Below are 19,091 nucleotides of genomic sequence, written 5' to 3'. Positions count from 1 at the left end.
GATGCAGCAGGCAGCCTTGACAAGCTGCAGCTGGGGAGACAGAGGATATTCAAATCTCTCCTGGCTTACACGAGTCTGCTAAGTACCCAAGGGGCAGCAGGAAAAGCAGTGAGGAGGGGATGGGGAGGTGCCCTCTATTGCATCCCCCTTGCTACCAGCCTGGTGTCTCCTCTGTGACAGTCTGAACTAACTGAATGCAAAATATCGACCTGTCTCTGCAGACAGCAGAGGCCTTAGAGATTTAAAGGTGCAATCCATGAAAAACAAAAGTGTTAACAGTTACACCACCAAACACTGATAATTTGATATCTGTCTGGTAGCCTATGTTAAATGAGTTTTGTGGTCTTAGTCTAATTCTAGTGGATAAGCGCCCACATCTAAAAACCATCTCAGCTGACAGTGTCAACCTTGCTACAAGTTTCAGCATAGAACATGAGGCCTGGATGGCAGTGAAAACTGATTATCCTTTGATCCCAATCAAGGATGAGGCAAATCAGTGGAGCAGCAATGGGAAGTCTGTGCTACGGCTCATACTATGGATAATTTGACCGCATCACTTTTCAGTTCTGACAATCTGCCCCGTTCAACTGAACTCACCCACTCCTGCCTTCTCAAAAAACAAACAAACCCTCAACTCTCTTTTAAAGGACACTGCTAAGTATTACAGTTGTTGTGTGCACGGGTTTAACTCCCTACAGTTCATAACATCCTTGCAAGACCTATTCTAGCCCCATCAAAGCTCTGTACGTTGTCAAATATATTAGACATGGTGTTGAGATATTTATACAACTTGCTTTCAAATACAGTCTCTCTGATGCTTTAAAAGCATTGCCAAAAATATATAAGGCCTGGTCTACACTACGTGTTTAAACCGGTTTAAGGAGCGTAAAACCGATTTAACGCCACACCTGTCCACACTAAGAGGCCCTTTATATCGATATAAAGGGCTCTTTAAACCGGTTTCTGTACTCCTCCCTAACGAGAGGAGTAGCGCTAATATCGGTATTACCATATCGGATTAGGGTTAGTGTGGCCGCAGATCGACGGTATTGGCCTCCGGGCGGTATCCCACAGTGCACCACTGACCGCTCTGGACAGCAATCTGAACTCGGATGCAGTGGCCAGGTAGACAGGAAAAGCCCCACAAACTTTTGAATATTTCCTGTTTGCCCAGCGTGGAGCTCCGATCAGCACGTGTGGCGAGGCAGTTAAAAATCAAAATAAAGAAAGAGCTCCAGCATGGACCATGCGGATGTGATTGCTGTAAGGGCAGGCAAATCTGTTCTATCAGCGCTCCGTTACAGAAGACGAAATTCAAAATCATTTTTAAAAAATCTCCAGACAGACGCCATAGCAGGGACTCAGCTCACTGCTGCGTGACAAGCGTAACGGAAAGCCAAAGAATCAAATGGATGCTCATGGCCTGAAGGACTCAAGCTATCCCACAGTTCTTGCAGTCTCCGAAAAGTATTTGCATTCTTGGCTCAGCTCCAAATGCTAGGGTCAAACACAATGTCCGCGGTGGGTCAGGGCATAGCTCGGCAATTTATGCACCCCCCCACCCACCCCCAGAAGTGAAAGGGAAAACAATCCTCTCTTGACTCTTTTACATGTCACCCTATCTTTACTGAATGCTGCAGATAGACACGATGCTGCAGCACTCAACACCAACATCCTTGCTCCCCCCCTGCCATGGGTGGCTGATGGTGCAATAAGACTGATATCCATCATCATCATCAGCCTATTGGCACATGGGGCAGTGCAAAAGGACTGGTAACCATGCCGACTAGCATCAGTTAGGTCGATCAAGGGTGCCTGCCCCTAATTTTTCCTGGTAGATGGTGCAATATGGCTGGTAACTGTCTTCATCATAGCAACAGGGGGCTGAGCTCCATCAGCCCCCACCCTTCATGTGTAAAGAAAAGATTCAGTTGCCCCTGGACTAGCAGTGGGATGCTGGGCTCCTCTCCTACACACTGCTTAATGTCCTGTCTGGACTATCATAGCAGCTGGAGGCTGCCTTCCACTCATTTCTCACTAACAAGTCACTGTGTCATCACACAAGTGGGGGGACAATGCTATGGTAGCCCAGGAAGGCTGGGGGAAGAACAGAATGAACAGGTGGGGTTGTTGCAGGAGCACCCCCTGTGAATAGCATACAGCTCATAATTTCTGCAGGATCTGACACAGAGCAGCTGTGCTCTCTGGTTCTATGATACAGTGGTTCTCTAGTACACTTGCCCATATTCTAGGCAGGACTGATTCTATTTCTAGATACCAAAAAGGAGGGATTGACTCAGGGAGTCATTCCCAATTTTGGCTTTTGCGCCCCTGGCTGATCTCAGCCAGGGGCACTTATGACAGCAGCAAATGGTGCAGTGCAAAAGGACTGGTAGCCACGATCATCTTATTACCAATTTATGGTATGGTAGATGGTGCAATATGGCTGGTAACCATCTCTGCTATCATGCAAAAGCAAAAGCATGCTGCTGTGTAGCGCTGCTGAATCGCCTCTGTGAGCGACATCTAGTACACATACGGTGACAGTCACAACAGGCAAAACAGGCTCCATGATTGCCATGCTATGGCATCTGCCAGGGCAATCCAGGGAAAAAAGGCACAAAATGCTTGTCTGCCGTTGCTTTCCCAGCGGAAGGAGTGACTGACGACATTTACCCAGAACCACCCGCGACAATGATTTTTGCCCCATCAGGCACTGGGATCTCAACCCGGAAATTCCAAGGGGCGGGGGAGGCTGCGGGAACTATGGGATAGCTACGGAATAGCTACCCACAGTGCAATGCTCCAGAAATCGACGCTAGCCTCGGACCGTGGACGCACACCACCGATTTAATGTGTTTAGTGTGGCCGCGCACACTCGATTTTATACAATCTGTTTTGCTAAACCGGTTTATGTAAATTCGGAATAATCCCGTAGTGTAGACGTACCCTAAGATGGCTGAACCACACTGTTCTATTTATTATTATTAATAATAATAATGTTTATTTCAGTAATACCTAGGAATCAACCAAGAATGGGGCATTATTCTGCTAGGCACTGCACAAACACAGAATAGCAACCAGTCCTTGCCACAAAGAGCTTACTATCTAAACAGACAAGATGGATAATGGATAGGGGAAAGGCATATAACAGACAAGCCTAGAAAACAACGCATTGGTGGCAAACCTTGGTTCCATGATTTGTTTCTGGTGGAGTTTAGTTAGATGGAGATTAGCTAAACAGAAAGACAAGTGTAGGGAGAGGGGATGCTGAAGGGAAGGGGCTGGAGGGCAGGAGGGTAAGAAGTGTAGGTTTAGTCTCTTGTGTGTGTTTTTTTTAACATAATACTCATCACCATATAGCTGGGTTCTGCACAAAAGCCTAAAATACCATTAATTAAAACAAGGCAGGGGTTCAAAGACCAAGCGAGAAACAGACACTGCCAAAAGAAAGTTAAATAAAAATACTCCAGAAAGCATTTTCTCATCCTAAAAATGTATGAAGAGACACAAAATATAAGACAGGGCGGCTGCTGCTTATAAACAATGAGTATCCAGAACGAAATCTACATTAGCATATTACACTGTAGGATAATAAATGTTTCTCTCTGCTGAGCGTTATTATTTATTACTTATCTACTGCCACAAATTCAGCCTTGTAAAACTCATGAAAATTTATAAGTACAAGCAAAAAACTTACTTGCCCATCCCCATCATGACGACAAGTAAAATGAAGAGAGGTTGGGGTGGAGTAGTAATATTTTAGCCACAAAAAAAATGCTCGTCCAGGGCAGGTAGAATTTTTCAAACCCGCTGTAAGGTTTGTAGCTGGCTCTTTATAAATACATAAACAGATAAGATCCTTGCCCTGAAGACCTTAAAGCCTAATTTCATGGAATAACTGGTCAAGGACAAGGAAGGAAGGGACTGTCACTGGAAATATTCATGAAAGTGGATGGAAGGAGGAGAGAGAGCACTTGGTGCACACATAGAGAATCCAGACTGTCTAACTCCAAATCTAGTGCTCTGTCCACTGGACTGCATTGCTTCCCCTGACCTGGACCTGAATAGATAGCCTGTGCAACTGACAGAGATCTACCTCATTCAAAAGGCAGATTGCTGCATTCCACACAAGGGTCCTGATTCAGGAAAGAATCCCTATTCATTTATGGCATTTAAGCATGTACTTAAAGTTATATACATGCAAAAGCCTCATTAATTTAAAGGGGCCTTAAGCAGGTGCTTGTGTGCCCTTCCTAAATGCAACTGCTTTCCTGAGTCAGCACCTCAATAGCTCTTGCCCCAAGTAAGCCATGGTATAGAAATTCAGCCTGGAGACCTAGGTAACCGGGATGAGGTATTTAAGGTTTTTGTTTTTTCTGTCTATACAGGTAATTTGAACAAAGAAAAAAAATACAGGTGGCCAAAAATACATTTCATTTTATAATGTTTCCAGGCTGTGAAACAACAGCAGAATCAAACCTATAAAAGAGTGAATCAGTGAGCTAAGCAGATAAAATCTCACAAGATAAGTCCACATAAAATAAAACTAAATTATTGTGCCAGACCAAAAATGTTTTCCAAACCAAAATGGTCTTTGTAATACAAAACTTGAGACCTCCCACTCTGAGGTGCAGAGAACCCACAACACTGAATCAATGGGAGGTGAATGCACTTCCAAGAGAATGCACTGAACACAGTGCAGGATCCAGGTCTGAATTTATGGCCCTTCTCAACAAAAGAGATGGTATTCTACAAAGCTGAGAGTGCAGAAACAAAGATAATAAGTATTCAGAACCCTTAACAGCTTTATGTGCTTTCCATCCATACATCACTATCATAGGTTTTATCATTTCCATTTTACAGAAATTAAAGAAGTTAAGTGACTTGCAGCAAATCACTATTCATCTATTCTGCCCTGTAAGAACTTAGGACCTTGATTTTAGAAGGTGACATGGTATAACCCATAATTGCACATAAAGATTTCAGATGTTCAAGGGTAAAATCTCACTTTGAGATATACCTATCTCATAGAACTGGAAGGGACCCTGCAGGGTCATCAAGTCCAGTCCAGCCCAGCCCAGGCCAGGCCAGCCCCCTGCCTTCACTAGCAGGACCAAGTACTGATTTTACCCCAGATCCCCATGTGGCCCCCTCAAGGATTGAACTCACAACCCTGGGTTTAGCAGGCAATGCTCAAACCACTGAGCTATCCCTCCTCCCCCCCATCAAAGACTTCGAACACAGATTTATTCATGGCATGAACATGGACTGCAAACACATCACTGCAGATGACATTTTGTTCCTCTGCTACAAGCATGCCATCCACTCCTACTCTGAAACTAAATGGCTTCTTGAGTAGTGTGGCTACATGTCCCTGAAAATCAAGAATGACCCACTTCCCAGGGCCTGACTGCTTTTACAAACCCAGTATTTTATCTAAGTTTACAAACGCCCTCCAATTCCCCTTCCCCCCGCCAACTCTAGACAATTTTCTCAGTGCAAATTTCCAGCATAAAGGACAATTCCTCCCCAAAGCTCTCTGTGATCTCCCTCATCCAGATGAGACTTTGAGTCACCCCTCTTTGCCCACAGGGAGTCAGCCACTAGACCCCATCTGACACCAGGCAGTGTTCTGAGGGGCAAGCTTATAGACAACTTAGCCACACCATCCCCACATGCATCTAGCTACCAACCTGTCTGCTGTCCTCTGTACTTCTTCCATCTCCTCTGCATCAGTGCAGTGGTGAAACGAGATTGTAGGAAAGCACAGGGGGTTAGGAAAAGCGGTGAAGGGAGCATGTTTTTGTGCAATGAAGGGGAAGGAAAGAAAAGGATGGAAAGTAGAAAAGTGAGCACAGTTCTCTAAAGCTCAAAAACCAGAAGGCAATAAGAAGAGGTTCCATATAGTTTTCTTAAAATCTCATGAATTTTTAGCTAGTCTAATGATTTTGGTAGTCCCAATTACTGAATTTTGAATGTCTGGGGTTGACAATACTTATGAATCATAGAAGTGTAAGACTGGAAGGGACCTCAGCAGGTCATCTAGTCCAGCCCCCTGCATTTCAGGCAGGACTAAGTAATAACTAGAGTCTAGTTACTAGACCATTCCTGATAGGTGTTTGTCTAACTTGTTCTTAAAAAACCCTCAAAGGATGGAGATCCACAACCACCTTAGGAAATTATTCCAGTGCTTAACTACCCTGACAGTTAGGATGTTTTTCCTAATGTCCAACCTAAACCTCCCTTGCTGCAATTTAAGCCCATTGCTTCTTGTCCAATCCTCAGAGGGCAAATGTCTTACTGAAGTCAAGCTATACCACATCTACCGCTTCCCCCCTATCCACAAGGCTTGTTATCCTGTCAAAGAAAGCTGTTAGTACATAAAACAAATACAGCTTACAATCCTATTAGAACTGTTTCTATATGTTATTTTGTGATTTTATTGAAATCGCCATCTTGAATTTCGTAAGTTGTAGTTGGAACTCCATATTTGTGTCCTTCTTCCCCAGTTAGTTTGGCACCCGTTCTGAGGTGTAATTCCCTGACTGGTTGCAGCACAGACTTAATCTACCTAGCAACCCAAAAGGTGAGAAATACTACCTGGCCCTGAGAGACAGAAGGATATGTAGAAACCCAGTGCAGCCCGTGTCCATTCTATCTGTGCTGTCTTCGAGAGGCAAGATCAACATCTTCAAGGAGTCAGAGTTTACCTGAGTATCATGTCTGATCTGAGTTCCTCCTGTGAGATTCCAACATCACAATAGAGGGTCTGGATCCATCCCGCTGAAGCTGAGGCAGACTGAGTTGACAAGCCGTCCGTTTTGTTTCTCGGTGTCATCCATCTGAAAGCAACATTAATCATTATTCATAGGCCTGTAGTCTGTTAAGGTAATTGGTGTTACATATTCAGTTTGTTCTGTTTTATATACATTGCTTCCCCTCTCTCATTACTTTATCTTACCCTTCAATAAATTACTTACCTGCTTTGCACCCTTATCATTATCTCCCTATTTTAAGCGACACCAGAAGATAGAATCTTTTATCCCTCAAGCATCTGTCTATAGGAGCGGGGGGAGAGGGGGTCCTGCTAAACAACTAAATTAGAACTGTTATGAGCCCATCTAATCTGTTACTACACAACATCCTGTAACAGGTTGGCCCGACATGATCTTGACAAATCCAGGTTGACTGTTACTTATTATCTTCTAGGTATTTGCAAATTGATTATTTGTTCCATTATCTTTCCAGGCACTGAAATTAAATTGACTGATCTGTAATTCCCCAGGTTGCCTTTATTCCCATTTTTTAAAGATTAGCACTATATTTGCCCTCTCCAAGTCCTCTGGAGTCTATCCTGTCTTCCATGAGTTTTCAACGATTATTGCTAATGGCTCATATCTCCTCAGACAGCGCCTTGAGTATTCTAGGATGTATTTCATCAGGTGCTGCAAACTTGAAGACATCCAATTTGTCTAACATAATTTTTAACTATTTTAGCCTCCGATCCTACACATTTTCACTGGCGTTCAGTATGTTACATGTCCGATTACTAACTTTCTTGGCGAAAACTGAAACAAAAAGTCATTTAGCACTTCTTCCATTTCCACATTTTCTGTTATTGTCTTTCCCCCATCATTGAGTAATGGGACTTCTTGTCCTCGTCCTTCCTCCTGCTTCTAATGTATTTGTAGGATGTTTTCTTGCTCCCCTTTGTCTCTAGCTAGTTTAATTTCATTTTGTGCTTTGGCCCTTCTAATTTTGCCCCTACATGCCCGTGCTGTTTATATTCCAGGATGTTTGTATTCATCCTTCATGATTTGACCTAGTTTCCACTTTTTGTAGGACTCTTGAGTTTCAGATAATTGAAGATCTCCTGGTTAAGCCAAGATGATCTTTTGCTATACAAGCAGCAAAGAGTCTTGTGGCACCTTATAGACTAACAGATGTTTGGGAGCATGAGCTTTCGTGGGTGAACACCCACTTCGTCGGATGCAAGTGGGTATTCACCCATGAAAGCTCATGCTCCCAAACGTCTGTTAGTCTATAAGGTGCCACAAGACTCTTTGCTGCTTTTACAGATCCAGACTAACATGGCTACCCTTCTGATACTTTTGCTATACAGTACTTCCTCTCTCTCTTATGCAATGGGATAGTTTGGTCTTGTGCCTTTAATAACATCTCTTTGAAAAACTGTCCTCTTGAACTGTTTTTCCCCTTAGTTTTGCTTCCCATGGGATTGTACCTACTGACTCCCTGAGTTTGCTAAAATCTGTCTTCTTGAAATCCATTATCTTTATTCTGCTGTTTTCCCTCCTACCATTCCTTAGAATCATGAACTCTTGTCATTTCATGCTAACTTTCACCTCAGCTGCCTTCCACTTTTAAATGCTCATCCAGTTCCTCCCTATTTGTCAAAATCAAATCTAAAACAGCCTCTCCCCTGGTAGCTTTCTCCACCTTCTGAAATAAAAAATGGTCTCTAATGCATTCCAAGAACTTGCAGGATATCACCCTTGTTTTTTTTACCCCAAGACTTTCAACAAGTTTGCATCCCATTTGCATCTCAACCTCAGTTCAAGTGTATACATCTTTAATATTCAAGGCATCAACTCTTCCCTGTTTTCCCTGCCTGTCCTTCCTCAGCAAGCTGTACCTTTCTACACCAATATTCCAGTTGTGTATTATCCCACCAAGTCTCTGTGATGCCAACTATGTCATAGTTGTGTTTATTCACTAGTACTTCTAGTTCTTCCTGTTTATTCCCCATATTTCTTTAGTATATACACATAAGATAATGATTTCATTTCCCCGCTGTTTCCTCTTGTCTCCCATTCTCTCCCACCCACCCCCAGTCTAACCCTTCTCCCAGGTCGCCATGTGTTTGACTTACCTGTGGGCTTTTGTCTCCTAGGTGTCTGAAGTTAGGCTCCTAAATACATATTTTGACAGCTGAATAAAAGGTCTCATTTTAGCAATGCTGAGCACCCCGCACTTCTCCCCCAAAAATCACACTGAAGCCAACGGAAGCTGGGGATGCTCAGAACTTTTGAAAATTCTGTCCATTTTTGTGGAGGTGCCTAATACAAATTAGGAAGCCTAAGTTCAGGTACCCGGATGTGAACATTTGAGCTCTATTGGGGCATGGGATTTTTCTCTTGCCCAACAAATAAAAAAAATGGTGCTCCTGGGTTTGCATGTTATTTGAAAATAGCAGAAATCCCTTACATATCAAAACAAGGAAAATAACAGCCACTGTCCCACTGGCTGCCTGCCCATCCCCCCCTCCACAATGCTGAGCTGTCTATATGACACCCCTCCTCCCCACTGTATTGTAGGTTGGGAAGGGCCCACCATGGGAACCTCTAGCCCAGAGGCTCCCCAGCTGGGTAATGCCTGCAAGAGGTGCATTGGGTTCCTATGTGGAGAAGGAAGCAGAGCCCATCTTTTTGTTCTGCATTTGTACAGCACCTTGCACAGTGGAGGGAGCCTCATATCAGAATGGGGCTCACAGTCCCTCCTGCAATACAGTTAACATAGTGGCTCACCACAGTGCTGCTGCTGCTATGGGGCGCTGCACTATGGCAGTGTAAACCCCGAAGAGAAACGAGCGCGGGGGCTGTTACTACCCCCCAAGCCCCCTCCCACGGCAGGGAACCATTGGGGAGCAGCGGGGATGGACCGATCCCATTGGCACCCGCACACAGCAGCGAGAAGCGTACGTGACGTGTCCACCTCGGCGTTCCACCCCCACCCTGCCCTTCTTAAGCACCTAACTCTCTCCACCTGCGCACGCGCAGCTTGCCACGCCCATCCTCTCCCCGCCCGCAAGGGAGTGGGCGTGGCCTGCCGCATCGCCTCAGAGCGCCTGCGTCAGAGAGGGGCCGGGCCTGCCAACATCCCGGCCGGGAGCAGGCGACGACGGCCTGGCGAGGGGGGCGTAGCGCCGGAGGCGGAAGTTCCGGCGCAGTTTCTCGTTCCGGTTCCGGTTCCTCGCCGTGACTTGTGTAGTTGCTACGTGTCCTTAGCGCGAGCGGTTCGTCCGGCCCCGGAGCCTCAGGTGAGAGCGGTAGCGGCTCCTCCGGGTGGGGGAGCGGCCGCGCGGGGCCCCCGCCCCGGTAGCTCTGAGGGGGGGCGGTGAGCGGGGCCGCGTCTCTTCCCCCAGCCCCTGGGGGCGCCCCGGGGGCTGTAACGGGCTGGCGGGCCCGGGGCTCGCTGAGCTCGTGTCCGAGGGCTGGGGCCGGCCTGGGGGAGCCCGCACGCAGCCCACCCGTCTCCCCTCCCCTGCCCCCGGGCCCGAGGCCGCTGCGCTCCGTGCGTGGAGCGGGTGTCAAGGGGAACCAGAACGTGAGTCCGGCGAAAGCTTCGGCTACGGCTGGTCCGCGAAATCCGGGCCATAAACCAGCCCCCCCGCCCCCCCCCATTCCCTCTGCCAGCTCCACTAGCCCCCCCCCCCGTCACTATTCCTCTGCTTCAGGGAGAAGCCAGCAGTGAATCACAGCAGGGTCCCGCTCCCTGACCACGGCTCCTAGGGGGCGTGGCAATACAAACCATAAAAGCTAGTAAAAAAAACAGGAGTACTTGTGGCACCTTAAAGACTAACAAATTTATTTTAGCATGAGCTTTCGTCGGATTCCAGGAGGAAAAGGGCCCGCCCCTCACTGTTGTGGGATGGTTTGCCTTGTTAAAGAAACTTCTGATTGGTATTTCATTCAAGCAGGCGTGCAAAGAAAACTGTAAAACATGTAGTAGATTTGTAACTCGTTGCACCCCTCTAGCAAGTTAAAATTTTGAAAAGGAATAGGTTTTAACTGATAACTTGAAGATATTTGAAAAGTATCACATGGCAGTTGGATCTTGCCCTTTGTAGGTACTAAAACCTCCTTTGCTATCTAGGATTTAGATTAGGGCTGTTGATTAATTGCAGTTAACTCACTTTTTTAATTGATTAATTTTTCTAATTGCAATTAATAGCACTGTTAAAGGGAATACAAATCCAAATATTTTATACATTTTAATGTTTTCTATTTTTTCAAATATTTATTTCTAATACAACACAGAATATGAAGTGTACAGTGCTCATTTTATATTTTTGATTAAATATTTGTACTGTAAAAAAATAAAGAAATAGTATTTTTCAATTCACCTCATGCAAGTATTTAGTGCAATCTATTTATTGTGAAAGTGTAACTTACAAATCTACATTTGTGTTACATAACTCACTCAAAAACCAAACAATGTAAAACTTTAGAACCTACAAATCCACTCAGTCCTACTTCTTATTCAGCCAATTGTTAAGACAAAGAAGTTTGTTTACATTTATGGGGATACTGCCTCCTGCTTCTTATTTATGTCACCTGAAAGTCAGAACAGGCATTTGCATGGCACTCTTGTAGCTGGCATTGCAAGGTATTTACGTGTCAGATATGCTAAACATTCATATACCCCTTCATGCTTTGGCCACCATTCCAGAGGACATGCTTCTATGCTGATGATGCTCGTTCAAAAAAAATGCATTAATTAAATTTGTGACAACTCCTTGGGGGAGAATTGTATGTCTCCTGTTCTGTTTTACCCAAATTTCATGTTATAGTAGTCTTGGATGATGACCAAGCACATGTTGTTCTTTTAAAGAATGTTTTCACAGCAGATTTGACAAAACACAAAGAAAGGGTACTGATGTGAAATTTCTAAAAAATAGCTACAGTACTTGACCTAAGGTTTAAGAAGCTGAAGTGCCATCCAAAATCTGAGAGGGATGAGGTGTGGAGCATGCTTTCAGAAGTCTTAAAAGAGCAACACTCCACTGTGGAATCTACAGAACCTGAACCACCAAAAAAGAAAATAAACCATCTGCTAGTGGCATCTGACTCATGATGATGAAAATGAACGTGTGTTGGTCTGCTCTGCTTGGACAGTAATCGAGCAGAACCTGTCATCAGCATGGACACACGTCCTCTGGAATGGTGGTTGAAACATGAAGGGACATATGAATCTTTAGCGCATCTGGCATGTAAATATCTTGTGATGCTGGCTACATGTGGACTTGTAGGCTCTAAAGTTTTACATTTGTTTTATTTTTTTGAATGCAGTTTTTTTGTACATAATTCTATATTTATAAGTTCAACTTTCATGATAGAGATTGCACTACAATACTTGTATTAGGTGAATTGAAAAATACTGATGTTTTTTATAGTGCAGATACACCTCTACCCCGATATAACGCTGTCCTCAGGAGCCAAAAAATCTTACCGCGTTATAAGTGAAATCACGTTATATCGAACTTGCTTTGATCTGCTGGAGTGTGCAGCCCCCCCCCCCCCCAGCACTGCTTTACCGCGTTATATCTGAATTTGTGTTATTTCTGGTCGTGTTATATCGGGGTAGAGGTTTACTTGTAATAAAAAATAAATTGAGCACTTTAAACTTTGCATTCTGTGTTTGTAATTGAAATCAATATATTTGAAAATGTGGAAAACATCCAAAAATACTAAATAAATGGTATTCTATTGTTTAACGGCACGATTACTTTTTTAATCGCGGTACAGCCCTAATTTAGATCATGACACACTCACTTAAATGTTTACTGTTTGTTGTTCTGGTTGTAGTTAAAACAAAAACACGCCTCCTGGAAGAGTGTTCAGACAACTTATAGATGAAAACTGTAATGTGAAAGTATATCAGTACTCCAGTTAGATTCAGAATGTATAAACTGGTAAATATAGAAGGAATAATGGAGACAAAAATAGAGGAACACTATGCAGGAGAATGGGAACATCAATAAGACTCAAAGGATGTAAAAATTGGAAGTCAAAGTTCATGGTTCTTTGGATTGATTACTTGACTGTGCTCCATCTCCTGGGTACAAAATACATTGCAACAAAATATAGATTTTTTTTAACAACTTTGTAGACTTAAAAAAACCTAGAATCCTGACATAGTGTGTGATTAAATACTGAATGTGAAAATGTTAACACTTTAATGTACATTAAATAAGACCAGCAGAAGGGCAAAGGCAGTATTTGCCTCTTGAAAAATCATTTCACATCTTACATAAAAATGATTCTTGAAACAATCTATGTATTAAAATTGACACTTACTCTTGCAGGCAGTCATGGATCAAGTAATGCAATTTGTTGAGCCCAGCCGTCAATTTGTAAAAGATTCCATCAGGCTTGTTAAAAGATGCACTAAGCCAGACAGAAAAGGTAAAGTATGCAAGAAGGAAGATTAAAGGGAGAAAAAACCTAGGGCCATAATGCTCATTTCACTTTTATTTTCTATCTTATGATATTGTCTGAAACACAAAAAACAGGAAGTTCATGTGTTTATAGGCATACTGATGTCTATTCATTTTTCATGTTGACTGATTCTCAATTTTGCACTTGTGTAGCAAACAACCTGTTTTGCACAGTTTTGTCTGAAAAATCATGAGATGCACTTAATTCTGTGTATAACAACCAATTTGAAATTTTTTTTTTCTTTTTTCTGGTATACATCTTGCTGAAGTCAAACTTGTGATAGCAGTATGGTAGTGAGTTTCTGTAGCAGTCTACACAGCTGAAGTGTTCTGAAATGTAAATTGCTTAATTTCAGAATCCTTTTGATAATGGCTTCTATGGACACTTCACATCCTGATGTTTAGTCTGATCAAATTAATCTTGTGCAGTGTCACTAACTTGATTTTGCTTGTTTTCTTTTGGAAATTGAATACTTTAGTGCTTTGTTTACAATATTGTCTGACTTAAAAGTTCAAGTTAGCTTATCTGGCTTTAAGTAATATGATATTCTGTATTTTGTAATCCTACAAGTATTAATCCCTGGAAAACTAGTATTTCTAAAACTTGGGTTATTTTTAGAAACGAAATAACGGTGTCTTTGTCTCGGGGCATTTACCATCTAAAAGGCACGTCTAAAGTGCCTTTTATCTTAACGTTGGGAGAAACTTTCAAAGGCACAAATCTCTCCATGGTCATTGTAGTAACCTAATCTACTGCATTTTAAGTGGTAGATTTAAACTTACAGGACTAAAACCTATAACTTCTTAAATTGCAGAATTCCAGAAGATTGCCATGGCGACAGCAATAGGTTTTGCGATAATGGGATTTATTGGTTTCTTTGTGAAATTGATCCATATCCCTATCAACAACATCATTGTGTAAGTAAATCTGATAAAATGGTAATGCCAGTATCAGAACATGAATAAGTGTTCAGAGTTGTGTTGATAACTAAGCTTAGTATTTCAATGAACACAATCATAAGGCTGCTTTGGTATTCGTTTATCCAAGTACTTATGTGGCCCCCATCACTATAGTACAGTATAGTGAGCACTTCAGCAACTTCATCTATATCTTGCAAACATTCAGGAGTTTTCAGTAAATCAATTTTGCTTTCAGATATTAGTGCTTCATCTTTTGTTTACTAAATAATATACTGCAAAATTTTAGTGCGATTCATTGCACTTGTAGATGAGAGAAGGTGGCCCACAATGTTTAAATACTCCTGGGGGAATTCTGTACCACTGTGTAATGCAGAATTTGTTCAGAATTCCATGTTTCCCCTGTGGAATTGAGCTGCTGGCCGCCACTAGGGGCTGCTGGACTTAGCAGAGCACAGTTTACAGTGAGTGGTGTGCCCAGCCCAGTGGGGATAGAGGCTGCACATTGTGGCTGCCCAGCTTGAGCCTCATTCTCCTGGGGACAGGAGAGAGCCTGGGAGACTCAGCTCTGGCAAAGGGTGAGGAAGAGCAGGGTCGCACCATACCATGTCCCCTGGCGGGACAGTAAAGAAATTAGTGGTGCATGCAGCTGGGCTCTGGGAGGAGGGTTGTATGTGTTCTGAGGACCCCACACAGCCCACTCCAACACTCCTCAGTGGGAACTGGGTCATTAGAGGGTTTCTTTAACTCCTGGGAGAATCTTTTTAGTTGTATGTATTGTTGACAGGTATTTTGAAATAAATTACCAAAATAATTGAAACTGGAGTGCTTTATTTGTCAAAAATAATATCAATATGCAGAATTGCCCCAGGAGTAATTACTTGCTGCAGGTTTAGGTAGTACAGTAGTTTGTTTGGATTTTGCATTCTCAACTTTCCACTTAGTGAAATTTCTAATTAAAAATTAAGTGTCTTGAACACTTGCAGAGAATGTAGTGTAAATGAGGCATATAGTTTTGAGAAGTTAATGTTTTGAGATTGTATTGGAAGAAATCACCCAACAAAGCTAATAAATAATAGTACTAAAAATACCTTTATTAAAAGTAAAGCAGTGTTTCCAATGTTACATAAATTGTGGTATATTGTACAAAAGTTATGTATTAAGCTTTTGCATATGAACATTGAAGCTTAAATCAATCTGGTAAGTAGCACTACAAAAATCACGGATATTGAAGGTTTCAAACACTTCAGTTAAGACTTCTTAATTGGTTAAAAAAGCAGTCATTTTGGCATTTCCCTAGTAGGGATGCATATTACAACAAAAGTTCCAGGAACTCTCTCCCATCTAATCAAAGAAAAGAGGGTGACTGGAATCCTCTGACATGTTTCCTGCCCCTTTGGGAGCAAGAGTGGCATAATCCTCAAATTAAGAAAACTCTCTCAGAGCAAAGACTGTGTAATGTTTGTGCTGTTTTTAAGGCTGTTTTAGTGGGGATTTAGTTCCAGTTAGAATGAGATGATGTAACTTAAGATAGTGGTCTTACTTGAAACTGATCAAACTCTCTTGTTCTACAGTGGTGGCTGAACACTCATCAAGAAGATCTGTTACCTGAAGTTTGGAGTGATGGACAATGGGTGTGGGGTGGGGGTTTGTTTACTAATATTCCATAAATCTGTATCTTGTTTATTTACTGCTATAAACCAGGTTAAGATTTAAAACAAGCTTGACATCTGAGTTAGTCTCATTTTGTTTTACTGACTCTTTGAACTCTCTAGGTTCAGTAAATAAATAACTTGTCACTGTGGGCTGCTCATTGTATGAGGTGAGGTAAAGTGACTGAACTGCCTTTCTTGGTTTACTGCTTTCAGCAGTAGAATAATTCTTTACATATATTGGCCCAGCGTTAGGTGGTACTAAAACCTAATTCTAAATCCATTCATATTAAACACTAACCTACTGCCATTTTCCTGTCTTGTGTCTTGTAATCGGGGGAGGGGAGACCCCTACAAAAAGGAATGTGCCGTCAGAAGCATAAAGCAAGCTGAAAAGACTTCACTTTAGTCTTTGAGCTGAAGTAACCTTTGGTTTTACTTACAAAAAGTAGGGTAGTTTTTCAGATCTTGTTCTAAAAACCATCTCTTTAAGAGGCAACAACTGAAATATATACTTACAGATCACACTATCAGCTGAGGGCCCTTATCCTTCCTTACCAGTTTTGGATTCCACTAATGTGTCTTTACAGTGCTTTTCAAGATGGTGCAGCTTGACACTAACATTAGCACGAAATTTGTTATATACCGTTGTGTTTAGCATCTATTCAATGACACATGCATTCTGTACCACCTTACGCTAACAAACTCTTTACAGGAAAATATAGCAGTTTGGTTATCACAGCAGTCTGTTCAGATTTTACAAATTAAAATGCAACTTTATCCAGTTTAAAGAACTTGCATGAACTTCTGTATACAAAGCTCATACAGTTGTGACAAATCTAAACTTAATCTATAAAAGCTTGCACACTAACTAGCACTTTATTAGTTTAATGCTGCTTACTGTCTGTTAATTAGAAGTTTGTAAATAGTACTTGATGCTGGAAAGTAGAAGTAAAATGGCAGCACAGAGAGCAGCATTAAAAGAAATACTCAGCCTTCTATTCTAAACTTCACTGCAGCGGTTTTATTGCTGTTTTTCTTAAAAATTTGCAATTAGCTTTTGCCTACTTCACTTGAGTTATGTTACTAAACAGCAGGGTAGAAGATCAGCCTGTTCTAGTCACATTAAACAGCACAAGGTTTTCTTATACAAAACAAGAACATACATAATACATCATTTAAAATTTGACTTGAGAACAGATTCTTCAACCACTGATCTAACAGTAATATTAAAACCTAATATGGACACACTCCTGCAAGGAGTAAAGTAGGTCAGTCTATGCCCATTAGTCCCTTCAGTGCTGCTGGTTTAGGAAGTGCATGTGTCCTACACATGGAACTAGAAGGAGATATTCTGTTTTGTCACTATCTTCCTAAAGATTTTTCACTTGACCGATTGATCTCCATTGTCTTTCCCTTCCTTCTGCTCCTCCAAAAATTTTTTTTTTTTTTTTTTTTTTACTGCTGGCACAGTAATTCTGTTTCTGTTAATGAGTGAAATTTTCCAGTATGTTTAAAGTCTTTGGTCAGCTGAAAGAAAGGCAGTTATTATCTTAAGCATTTTGCTTATTTTTGATACCCATTGTCCACAGCAACGGTTTATCTGTTTCTATGGTCACAACTCCAGATTCATCATAGGTATTTGAAGTGCTGACAAGCGTTCCAAACTTTAGCACATGGTTAGCTGTAAACAAAAAAAATAATTTAAGTAAACACCAGGGAAATCTCTTTACAAAGGCATTTAAAAAACAAACTGCCAAATAAGCAAATGAAGTGACATTTATTTCCTCTCTGGCTAAGGAGGTTTAAATTTCATGTTTACTGTAATGAAGACAATATACTCTAAAATCTATATATATATCCTTTTGTCCCCTAAATGTTTATATCCAAACCATTCTTGAATCAATATGTACCATCTCAAAGGTAATTCTAAATTTAAAAACTAAATCCATCATCTCTACTACAGAATAACCAAGTAAAATACAACCAACTTTAAAGCACAGGCGAGCAACTGACAGTAGCATGTGTGTTTGAAATTTATTTTTTCTGCATAAACTAATTGAAAATAATAATAGGTGAGAGAGAATCCTTCATTTTCCACTGTAGGTTAAGTTAAGAATTCAGCTCTGGTTCAGTCATCAGTTCACATTTTTAAAAATACTGGTGCTTTTGAAAGGCAGCTGAAGGAAACAACTTACATGAATCAAGTACTTTTTTGGCCCAGAGTGATTCATAAACAAAATATAGGCATCATCTCCTTTTGGAATGAAGAAAACCCAGGGGTAGAAGAAAGCAGCTGTTTAACAATACACAGCAATAGTTTAGGAAGGGAACTGAATGTAGTAGCCAACTGAAATTCTTGCAAAGGGAATTTTAGGTAGGCAGAATTGTAATTACTCAAGTTGGAATTTGGCCAAGATAGCAGGGTTGATTCCTTTATACTTGCATGAAGTACCATGGGATCTTTAAAGGCCAGTATGATTAAAAGAAGAGAAAATTATCATACTCCTTTCCACCAATTTAAAGGTTGAAGTGGGGGGAGGGATAGCTCAGTGGTTTGAGCATTGGCCTGCTAACCCCAGGGTTGTGAGTTCAATCCTTGAAAGGGCCACTTAGGGATCTGGGGCAAAAATCAGTACTTGGTCCTGCTAGTGAAGGCAGGGGGCTGGACTCAACCTTTCAAGGTCCCTTCCAGTTCTAGGAGGTAGGTGTATATCTCCAGTTAGAAAAAGTGTACTTGTACCCTTGCCACATATCTCCCATGCAAGATGATGTACACCACATACATTGGATCCCTAGTCATTAAAGCTTGTTTCTATTAGAATGATTATTTTTAGCTTTTAATGTAACTACAGCTGGAACTGAGCTACATCAGCAAGGCTCCACATACCAAAGTTTGGGAACCACTATTCTAAGCAATTTCTCTTGTAGCTGAGGTTCTCAGGAAGTGAGCTTGTTCCATGCACAGACCGATGAAGGAAGGGCAAAGGCTATGGGCCATTTTTGTTCTAGGTCACCTTCCACTGCCAAACTGGCAGCAGTTTTCCAGGGAGAGAAGCAGCTTCTTACATTATATAAATGTGGATTCGCATCCGTCAGGATCAACCCAGGATCTGCTAACTTTTATCTCTATCCACACCTGCAGCAGCAAGCCATCTGGAGGGGCCGGAGGGTGCCTTGCAGGGAAGAGGCAACACAAGGGCAGGGACTGGGGGGAAGGGGTGGTGTGGAGGAGGGGGACAATCCGCTGGACAGCCCCAATTCTGACCTGATGCCCAGCT

General features: G+C 42.0%; 3 protein-coding genes across 4 annotated transcripts in view; 1 reads left to right on the top strand and 2 right to left on the bottom strand.

Moving 5' to 3' along the window:
• Window positions 1-10,424, bottom strand: part of LOC123363247 (translation initiation factor IF-2-like) — a 46,797-nt gene extending 36,373 nt beyond the window's left edge. Inside the window, exons 1-2 of the mRNA XM_045004122.1 lie at window positions 9,787-10,424; window positions 6,714-6,845 (exon numbers count right to left, since the gene is read on the bottom strand). Coding sequence (XP_044860057.1) covers window positions 6,714-6,845; window positions 9,787-10,424 — 770 coding nt within the window. The remainder of the gene's footprint in view (window positions 1-6,713; window positions 6,846-9,786) is intronic.
• On the top strand, window positions 9,902-15,879 carry SEC61G (SEC61 translocon subunit gamma). The gene is made up of 4 exons (XM_045002750.1): window positions 9,902-10,060; window positions 13,109-13,208; window positions 14,056-14,158; window positions 15,733-15,879. The coding sequence occupies exons 2-4, from the start codon at window positions 13,115-13,117 to the stop codon at window positions 15,740-15,742; spliced, it is 207 nt and encodes a 68-aa protein (XP_044858685.1). The 5' UTR covers window positions 9,902-10,060; window positions 13,109-13,114; the 3' UTR covers window positions 15,743-15,879.
• Window positions 15,880-16,020: 141 nt separating this feature from the next.
• The window catches only part of TPK1 (thiamin pyrophosphokinase 1), a 496,414-nt gene continuing 493,343 nt past the window's right edge, over window positions 16,021-19,091 (bottom strand). For both annotated transcript variants that reach the window (XM_045002746.1, XM_045002742.1), the window contains one exon: window positions 16,021-17,494. In XM_045002746.1, the coding sequence (XP_044858681.1) occupies window positions 17,364-17,494 (131 nt within the window). In that variant the 3' untranslated portion in view covers window positions 16,021-17,363. The remainder of the gene's footprint in view (window positions 17,495-19,091) is intronic.

Source organism: Mauremys mutica, chromosome 2 (assembly GCF_020497125.1).
Source record: "Mauremys mutica isolate MM-2020 ecotype Southern chromosome 2, ASM2049712v1, whole genome shotgun sequence".
NCBI classification, from domain to species: Eukaryota; Metazoa; Chordata; order Testudines; family Geoemydidae; genus Mauremys; species Mauremys mutica.
This window is presented reverse-complemented; position numbering and strand designations above follow the sequence as displayed.